A 10,779-nucleotide genomic window follows, 5' to 3' on the forward strand; every position below is an offset into this window, starting at 1 on the left:
ACGGTTATTAATAATTAGGTATTTAAATAAGTAAGTAAATAGCAAAGGAAAATAAAGCATTACATGAAATTTAAACGATATTAAACAACATCAGAGTACAATTATTAATAACATTTTATATTTTTGTGGCCTCTACAAGGCCGCCATTAATTTCGATGCACTTTTCAAATCGCTTACGAATATTTCTTTGTACATTCTGTAGTTGTTGCGGGGTAACTTCTGCACAAGCTTGCCTGATTTTTGTACACAACTCTTCTCTGTTGCCTGGCCGTGACTTATAAACTTTGGATTTTATGACACCCCATAAAAAGAAGTCCAGTGGCGTTAAGTCCGGAGACCTGGGTGGCCATCTAATTAGCGGGCTATTCCTACCTATCCATCGGTTAGGAAAGTTATCTTCAAGCCATTCGGTTACCGCTCTTGCATTGTGGATAGGACTTCCATCTAATTGGAAATTAACATTCAGTCTTTCTTGTACTGGAAGTTCATGTAGTATATTCCAAAATTCATTTCTCAGGAACAGTAAAAACTGTATGCTATTCATATTACCCTCAAAAAAGAAAGGGCCAATGATAGTTTCATTTAGTATCCCACACCAAACATTAACTTTTTGAGAATATTGCCGTTTACAATTAATAATCCAATCTGGTTTTTCTGTAGCCCAGTATCTAGAATTCTGTGACGAAACAATTCCATTAGTTGTAAAAGTCGCCTCATCGCTGAATAAAATAGTTTTTAAAAAATATCTATTATTGAGATACTCTCCTTGAGCCCATAAACAAAATTCCATCCTCCTCTCATCATCACCAGGTTCCAAGGTGTGTAAAAACTTGGGTTTGAATGGTTTAAATTTATTTTTTTTAAGGCATCGGCGGATATTTTCTCTGTTCAAATTTAAATTTAAACAAGCTATTCTCACACTGACGTTTGGATTGTTATTAAAATAATTTAAAACAATTTGCTCGTACCTGGGTCCTCTTTGTACTCGATCCGCTTTTATAATACGTCTCGACACAGCCCCGCATTCATTAAAAACTTTGGAAATTTTAGAAACAGTACTCTGAGTTATTCGGGACCCATCTGGGTGCCTGTTATGAAATATTCCACATACTTCTCCCACAGTCCTATCATTATCTCCTAAAAGCCGCACAATTTCAATTTTTGCTTGTAAATTTAATTGCCCACCCATAATTACAATATGGAAAGAAACTAATGTCCTAATGACAATGAGCATATCTTAAAGATTTGACGTTTTACTACAAAAAGAGTTTTGTTTTCATAGCACCCTTATAATAAGCTTTCTATCCTTGATGTACGACACGTTGTTATATCAAATATCTTTAAAGTAGGTAGTTACCCCGCAACAACTACATGTAAAAAATGTTTGTAAATAATTTTAAAACTGCATCCATATAAATGGTGACTTAAAAACTAATATAAACGAGAATCTTTTAATTTTAGCAAAATGCTTTAATTTTCCATTGCTATTTACTTACTTATTTAAATACCTAATTATTAATAACCGTAATATTATAAGGTTAAACGTTTAATGCGATTAATTAAAAGCGTAAAAATTTCCCATGTTTTTAAAAATCATTTTTCATAGGCAACATTTTTTTTAGAAAATTACTATAAAAGTATTGAATTAAATGAAGCCTATATTAAAATTGTAATAAAACCGTCATTATAAAATATTTATTTATGAAATTTGGCATGAAACCGTTTTAGAGGATGCAGAATCCAGTGCCGTAGATAGATTTTAAATAAAAAAATCGCTAAACAGTTTTTGTAAAATTTGACAGTGAAAAAAATTCATAGTAGGCCTTGAAAATCAAAATTTCACCTTCTAATTTTGCATCATGAGAGTGCTTTTGGACATCTATCTTTTAAAAAAAATCCGGTTCAAATCGGTCCAGAAACAACTTTTGTATGCGAGTGTTTCCAACTGAAATGGGTCACACTATATATAGTGTGACCCATTTCAATTGGAAACACTCGCGTACAAAAATTGTTTATATATATATATATGAATATAATTAACAATTTGGAAATTTAATTTTTTGTATAACCTTCAAATGGTGTAAGTAATTATAATTTGAGTAGGCTTGTGAACTGTAGTAATAGGTATAATATTTTATTGGATAATTTTATGGACTCCCTACATTGCTCAATTTTAAATATTTTTTACTCTGATTATAGCAATAGATTTATATCCATATTTTATTTAATATGATAGCCCATAAGTGATTATATTATATTAAAACGGACAAGTTAACAAATAAAATAAAATAAAATTCTAAATAGAATTGCAAGGAGGCAAAAGATAATAAAAAAAAACAAAATAATATTCACAAATTAATAAATTCTTACTGCCGGATTCATGAAAGGGGTGTAAGGCGTTAGTCGGACAAAGGAGTTTTGCGCCCATGTAAACGTATTCACAAAAAATGCGCTGCCCTTGCGCCTTTTACTTGCGCTAATAGTTACGTCAAAATTTAGACCTTCTACATGACATGCATACAAATTGTGCAACTTAAGGTGTAGTTTATTAAATTCATTGCATTTTATTTTTTTAATTGCAATATATTATTATAAGTATTTCCAGTGCTTCATAATAGTTTAACCACAAGACAATAGACGTGGCATTATAACTAACAGTTGCACCTTCTTCGCACACTTTTTGTGAATGGAACTACGCTTTTTATTAAAATTCGCGCAACACGGGCACAAACATTTTGCGCAACTTCCGCTAGTCAGACTAACGTTACGCCTCGTTGATGAATCTGTATGTTAGATTTTATCTTGGATTTTAATGTTTATATTGATATATACTTTACTCACAGGAGAGTGAAGATGAAGCAGATGTTAAAAAGAAATCAAAGAGGAAATCTGCAAAGAAGAAACCATCTGATAAGGCTTCAAAAGTTTCTAAGGAACCTCAAAAGACTGTACTTACTAAAAAAAGTAGATCTAGTAGAAATAGCAATAGTAAATTTGGTAATGCAAGTCCAACTAATAAGGAGTACAAAACTAGTAGAAAAAGAACATATTCGGTAAAAAAATGTAAAGAAAGTAATAAAAAAGCAGATAAGCCTCTAGAAGAAAAGATTACGGTAAAGGCAGGTTCATCATTGGGTCAACAAAAGCGACTAGCTAATGAATCTATGGAATGGGCGGATAATCCTGGTATATCTTCTTTGGAATTGAAGGTAAACAGTCCAGGTCAACAAACTGCAGAATCTGAGAGTGGTACGTTAATTTTTTAATTAATACTAATAATTTGAATCAAAATTTTATCCACCAATTAAAAAAAAAATGGAAAATACTTAATTTTTAAATGCAATATTATTTTCAACATTTTCAGAATTTTGTGAGGAATCTTCACAAGATAATTGTGAGTCTGACAGTAACTCTAGTATATCCTCAATTAATAATCATTCACAAAGTGACAGCAATACAGGAGAAGAATGTTCATGGAAGCGAGAAGAGGATAAGATTATTTTAGAAACATTTCAAAAGGAGAACGACAAAGAATATGCTTTTAAAATTATCGCCGATCAATTAAAAAATAGAACGGTTCCGCAAATTAGCAACCGTTTTCAGACTTTAATGACTTTACTATTGGAAACTTTAGGAAATTCTTAATAATTTGATTTCAGATTATTGTACATATTTGTGATTTTTAAGACTTCTTTAATTTTTTTTAAGTGTGTGTAATTCATAATTATTATTGGTTATATTTTTGTAATATACAAATAAAATTGAAAACAAACAATATTGGCAATTTTTTTCAGTATTCATAATAAAAAGGAAAAGTATTACTCATATTTAATATTACACTTTGCTAATATTGAATACGTATACCTTGGAAAAGCCGGTCTATTTTTTTTACTACAAAATTGCAATTGTGCCAAGATTCATTGGTACATGGCAATGTTACATACAGTGTAGGAAAGTACCCATGGTCTATGAGAAGTTACGTGAGAGCGATAAAGTAAGCCATAGAAATCCATGTGATAGACAAGGATGGGTATAATGAAGGCGTCTAATAGTCAACACCCATTTCGCCCTTCCACAAATAAGAAGTGGATCTTATTTGTGGAAGGGCGAAATGGGCGTTGACTATTAGACGCCTTCATTATAGCCATCCTTGTCTATCACATGGATTTCTATGGCTTACTTTATCGCTCTCACGTAACTTCTGATAGACCATCGGTACTTTCCTACACTGTACATGTCTCTCCCACATGCTGTTAAATTTTCAGCACCACATCATTAAATATATTAAGCTATACAGGGTGTCCCACTGGGAACTGCGTCGATCGATATCTAGGAAATTACTGCTCCGAAAAATTAGAAAATTTGGCAACATGGCAAAGTCCCTGGGGCGAACACAACTAAAATATCTAGAACTCTCCAGCACTTCCGGTTACACCGAAAGTCGACACCAACTTCGTTATTTTAAATGGGACACCCTATATATTGTTACATTTTTGGATTCTACGTGAAATTTGAGGATCACTATTAAATATTCCCTATTCCTAGGAGTTATACAATTTGGAATATTGATATTTAAAGAAAAAAATTGACAGATGCAAGGGTCCGCGGAGATGCTAGTAACTCTTCAGGGGCGTGATATCAAGTAGATTTTTAGTACCTGCAAAAGGCATAGGTAACACTAAATTAAGGTATACCAACAATTAAAACATTTAATACTAGGTGTTTCATTTTTGCTGTTACATTTCGATAAATTTAAACAGCTATAACTTTGTTAACTTAAATGGAACATCATGTATTTTTTATTCTGTCGTAGCAGATTGAAATTTCTTTTCAAGCCATATAAGCATTGTTAGGGTTGCCGTTACTACTTGTAGAGATGTTTGCAATCTTCTATTTTTTGGACAGTTTTTTTCGTATCAGACCTGTTGTCAAATTGGCCATTTGTCAAGTTAGTTGTCAAATTATTGTCTAAATAGTTTTTGCTGAAAATTGAAAAATGCCTGGGGATCGTTAAAATTATACTAATGAGGATTATTTTAATTTGTTTGTTATTTATCGACAAAAGCAGCAAATTCTCCACGTTCTTGAAATTACTTTGTCACATTTTCCATAAATAACAAACAAATTTAAATAATCCTCATTGGTATAATTTAAACGATCCCCAGGCATTTTTATTTAAATTTTCGGCAAAAACTATTCACACACAACAATTTGGCAACTAATTTGACAAGTGTCAAGTAATTTCAATTGTTTTTGGAGTATTTCTGGTCATGGCCATGGGAAAGACACAGTAAAAAAATACAGGGTGTTCCATTTAAGTTAACAAAGTTATAGATGTTTAAAGTTCAAAATGTAACAGCAAAAATGAAACACCTAGTATTAAATGTTTTAATTTGTTGGTATACCATAATTTAGTGTTACCTATGCCCTTTACAGGTGCCAAAAATTCACTTGATATCCTGAAAAGAGACTAGCATCTCCGCGGACCCTTGCATCTGTCAAATTTTTTCTTTAAAAATTAATATCAAAATCTATAACTCCTAGGTATAGGGAATATCCAATAAAGTGACCCTCAAATTTCACGTAGAATCCGAAAATGCAATAATATACAGGGTAGGAAAGTACCGATGGTCTATCTAAAGTTACGTGAGAGCGATAAAGTAAGCCATAGAAATCCATGCAATAGAGAAGGATGGCTATAATGAAGGCCTCTCATAGTCACCGCCCGTTTCGCCCTTCCACAAATAAGATCCACTTCTTATTTGTGGAAGGGCGAAATGGGCGTTGACTATTAGACGTCTTCATTATAGCCATCCTTGTCTATCACATGGATTTCTATGGCTTACTTTATCGCTCTCACGTAACTTCTGATAAACCATCGGTACTTTCCTACACTGTATAAGGTGTCCCATTTAAAATAAGGAAGTTACAGTCGACTTCCGGGATAACCAGAAGTGCTGGAGGGTTCTAGATATTTTAGTTGTGTTCGTCCCAGATATTGCCATGTTGCCAAATTTTCAAAGTTTTTGGAGCAGTACTGTCCTAGATATCGTTCGATGCAGTTCCCGGTGGGACACCCTGTATATTCAGTGTCCAACAATTGAAAATACTCTTATCAAGTTCTGATCTAAAGTCATTTAAATTATTGTATTCTTTTTAATAAATTTAAATTATTGTATTCTTGGTTGGGTCAGTGTAGCTAAAACACACAATTGTCGTTTGGAAACATTGCACAAAAGATTTTTTTAAATAATTTTAATATAGAATTCATGTATCCATTGGATCGTTTGCAGATGGTGAGCTATTTCATATTAGACAATTGTATTTCTATAAGATAAATATCAAATACTGTTTACAAAATCTGAAATAATTTATTAGTGCAAATTGTAATTTTATAATTAAAAAAATAAAGATAATATTAAAATTCATTCTTACAACATTAACAGAACATAAATGCATCATATTATTGAACTCACAATACACTTAAACGTTCTCAGCTTGGAGTATTACACAAAAGGGTGTTTGTCATCTCTTTCGAAATATATACTAGGACTGAATAAATTTTGAGGGATTTACAAGGGATGGCGTAACTTTTGCTTTATCGCATCGAACACTTCTGTAACTATACAGGATGTAACTTTAAGTGGGGGTCAGTTTCTTAGGGGTAGTAGTACGTATTATAATGAACAGGAATCTGAAATTATTTTTTTAATGAAATAAATAGTCGAGATATAATTAGTTTTTTTTAATTTTGTGTATTCCGCACCCTGAAGTTGTATGTGAAGTTGTGTTAGTATACTATCAACGTCGTCAGTTGTTTTTAAATCAATCTACATTGTATAATTTTTGCATGGCTTGTTAAATATTTACTAATATTGGTACAGGGATACGTTATTAATTGTAAATATTTTTTTTTAATTAACTTTTAAACAACAAAACTAATTAAAAATAATTTTCTGAAACCAGATTAATTTAATATTACGACTTGCTATTTGCAAGTTAAACATATTTTTTTCTATGTTAATGTGAACAAAACATCGAACATTAAAAAACAGCTGTTCTGTTGCGGTATGCCTTGCCTTGAAAAGCACAGAAGAGCCTACACCTGATTAAAACAGGAATGACTGAAAACTGCAGTTTCATTTGGTTTAGTCTCTAGACATTATCGGTTTAGGGAAGGTTCTACATAAAGTGTTTATGCAGTGAAATTTTGTGTTTTAATTTCAATTTTCTGTACATTATGAAAAAGCATGTATACGAATCAAGAAATAGTTGATATGGTTAGAGCCTACTTTTCATAAGGAGCAAAGAAAACGATATTAGATAGATTACGCCGACTTATAAGTGCCGAATAAGAAAAATCAGGAGAATGAACAGATTGTTTATTTATTTATGTATATTTCATTTATTATTATTCATTATTGCTTAAATTTTCTGTTAGATTACTTGTTAAATACTGTTTCATAGTTTATCTTATTTAAAAGAATTAATCTTTAGTTTCTGTGGGACACTCAGCAAAATTAACATGCCAAACCTCACGGCGAGTGGTGTGGAAACTTGTTTTTTAATGTTTTCTTTTAAAAATTAGATTTGACACCATTGCACAGTCCAGTAGCGGGACTCCTGAAATCTCGATGTCGTTTTATCGATATCGAGATAATTACGAAGCCAATCTCGATCGATTCGACTCGAAATATAAATTGGTACTCTTGAAGCACATCGATATAGTCCTCGGATAAGTTCGGCTAATTTGGGGTAAAGTTGTATACCACCAAGGTTAAGCCAAATGAAGATATATTTATTTCTGTCTAACATACGTATTTCAGCTATATATCTCTTTTTGTCTGGCGGCAGCCTCATGCTGTTTATTTAAATTTTAAAATTAATACCTATCATCAAATAAATAAACAGAAGTTTATAAAATTATTTATTTATTCTACGAGAAAACAGTAAACCATGAAAGTTGTTTTAAATGTACTTTATATTTAAACGTTTTATGCGTAGGTACATACTCGACAAATTATTTATATTCCACATCCTAAATTTTTATTCGATTTGAAATAAAAAAACATAAAATACTACCTCTGTGATTATAATTATTGTTGAAAAATTAGAGCGACGAGAAGCATTTAGGATTGAAAATATTTGGAGAAGACAGTTAAAGAGGTTCAATGGATCCATTATTAATCTTTACCGGATAAAAAAATTGTGTAATTATTTCGCTTACATAAAAATATTATGTTATTTAATTATGTTTATTGTTTGACATTTAAAAGAAGTAAAAAGAACTTCGGAAACTATTCAATTCAATAGGTATTAAATTATATTTTGTGCTTTCTGGTTTTATGCACGGTGTTGGAATGAGTAGACTTCTTGCTTCAAGTCGACAAACTATTAGAGGTATAAAGAAAAAAGAAAGTCACATAAATAACTTAAGTTATTTATTAAAACCTCCCCAACAATTGGATAAAATTTTTACCAACTTTGAGAAAAATGTTCTGGTAAATACACACTCATGACAAGAACAAGATTTGTAATATTATGCAGTATTTATATTTATTTAATGCATAAGTACCATTATTATTAATATCGATGATTGCTCCTAAAGAACATAATTATGTTAACAGAAAATGTATCATTAAAAAACTGTTCAAATAGTTGTAAATATAATATATTATACATAAACAAGTAGGTATTTGACACTTTACACTGGATTAGGAGGTTAAATACGTAAAAATAAACAAAACACAAATGCAAACAAGTGCATATTTGTAATGTTGAAAAGATACAGCAATAGTCAATACATGTGATAGAAGAGAGAGCAAATCATTTCGGCTAGCCAAGACTCCTCGATATTATATCGATTCGAATGGGCGGAGTTTCGATATTATTTCGATAGTACAAGAGTACCGATATATCGATATTATTTCAATCTCGATTCGGAATCATCGAATCGACATTTCAGGAGTCCCTATACAGATCTAATTTTACATGCTCTATGACAAAAGCACGCCATAGTTTGAAGTTACACTAGCTTGTCCAGCGGTGAAGTAAGAAAATTGTGAAAAAAAGAATTAAAAAAAAAAATAAGTTTTCATGACAGAATTTGAAAAAATATATTGTTGATACATGTTTCTAAAGGTCAACGGAAGCTCTGTAAAAATATGACACTCACTCAAAGTTACACTCTGTATTCATGTTACTAGGCTTTACTTTTAATTATGTGTCATTTTGCTAAAGTGTAAACAACATATTTATAAGTACTCCTTCGACAAAAACGTGTGCGACTGTGAGTATTGCTTTCAACATTCTAGAAGTGGTGATTTCGATACAGTCGACAAAGCATTACTCAACCAAGATTGGTAAACACAAGATGTACTTGTTGAATCGTTGTATATTGATCGCATAACAGTTTCCAAATGTTTAAATGCACCTGGTATGATTCATAAACAGGCAAATTGGGTGCCATAAGAATTGAAGACAAGAGATGTTGAACTGCGATTTTACACTTGTGAACAATTGCTTCAACGGCAAAAAGGAAACGGTTTTTTGCATTGCATCATTACTGGTGATGAAAAATTTATATGTTTGATCATTTTAAGCATAGGGGTGTGCCTGGTCATGAATCAACATCGATGGCAAGCCCAAATATACATGGTTCGAAGCTTATGCTTTATATTTTTTGGGACCAGCTTGGTGTTGTGTACTATGAGCTGCCTCGACTGAATGAAACCATCACTGGTGAAGACTACCGAACACAATTGATGCGTTTGAGTCGTGCATTGAAGGAAAAAAGGCCGCAATTCGAGCAAAGGCACGATAAAGCTATTTTTCAACATGACGACGCTCGACCACATATTTTTACCCCACCCGACATATTCAGGAGTTATTGCTCCGTCTGATTACTGCTTGATCCATGGAACATGGCTTGGTCAAGCAGCGCTTCCAAGATACAAAAAAAGTAGTGGTTAGCGATGGACAAAACTGAAAAATAATAGAAATGTACACAATTTCTCACAGGGCTTGAAATTAGAAAAAAATCCCTCAAAATTAATTTTTGTTAATTAAATTAAATTACATTAAATTAATTAATTAATTACATTCATGTGTTTTTTGCTTCTTTTCTTTAAAATACACAGTTCGGGAAATATGGGTAAAAGTAAATCACACTAGGTACTAAAAAGACACTATAATACTTTTTATATTTACAAGCTTTAAGTGTGCAAATAAAGATATTTAAAATCCTGGGTCCCAATTAATTTTCTGATGTATAGTTTTTATTTCATAACAAATAATTTTATCTCCTTGTTGAAAATTAACAGATTTTTCAGATAACTGCAAACCACATTCTGTATCTATTTTAATAACATCCACTTCATCTTTCAAATGCCTCATTGATGAAAGGGTACCTAAAATTTTCAAATAACAAACGTTAAAAACAATATCTATTTAATAAGACAAATAATTACAACATACAGGGTGTTAAAAAAACGAGTGTAAAATATTTAAGGTGGTAATAGTATGAACCAAAATAAGCAGAAAAGTCGCAATAAACATGGGTCCGCAAAGTAACAGTTGCGGAGATATGGAATGTTTTATGTTTTTTAGCCCCTTTTTTTATTTTGCAAAAACGTTGTGTCTTTTCTTATAATAGTTGGTTGATGTTTAGTGAAATAAACAGTACGTATTTGACAGTTGTTCTCAGTGCACAAGTTTTCTTTCGCTATGGCTGGTTACTCTAACGCAGAATTAACAGACATGCATTTCATGTATGGTCGT

The 10,779-nt window shown here is 31.6% G+C and overlaps 2 protein-coding genes across 2 annotated transcripts in view; one reads left to right on the plus strand and one right to left on the minus strand.

The window, feature by feature from the left end:
- The window catches only part of LOC108914285, a gene marked incomplete at its 5' end in the record, with an annotated part of 89,120 nt that extends 85,393 nt beyond the window's left edge, over positions 1 to 3,727 (plus strand). Inside the window, 2 exon segments of the mRNA XM_018720060.1 lie at positions 2,844 to 3,249; positions 3,365 to 3,727. Coding sequence (XP_018575576.1) covers positions 2,844 to 3,249; positions 3,365 to 3,645 — 687 coding nt within the window.
- A 6,447-nt stretch (positions 3,728 to 10,174) lies between these two features.
- LOC108914284 (translation initiation factor IF-2, mitochondrial) overlaps positions 10,175 to 10,779 on the minus strand; it is a 25,371-nt gene continuing 24,766 nt past the window's right edge. Inside the window, exon 8 of the mRNA XM_018720059.1 lies at positions 10,175 to 10,409. Within this exon, the coding sequence (XP_018575575.1) occupies positions 10,237 to 10,409 (173 nt within the window). The 3' untranslated portion in view covers positions 10,175 to 10,236. The remainder of the gene's footprint in view (positions 10,410 to 10,779) is intronic.

This window comes from Anoplophora glabripennis, unplaced genomic scaffold (assembly GCF_000390285.2).
Source record: "Anoplophora glabripennis isolate ALB-LARVAE unplaced genomic scaffold, Agla_2.0 scaffold1071, whole genome shotgun sequence".
In the NCBI taxonomy this organism is placed as follows: Eukaryota; Metazoa; Arthropoda; class Insecta; order Coleoptera; family Cerambycidae; genus Anoplophora; species Anoplophora glabripennis.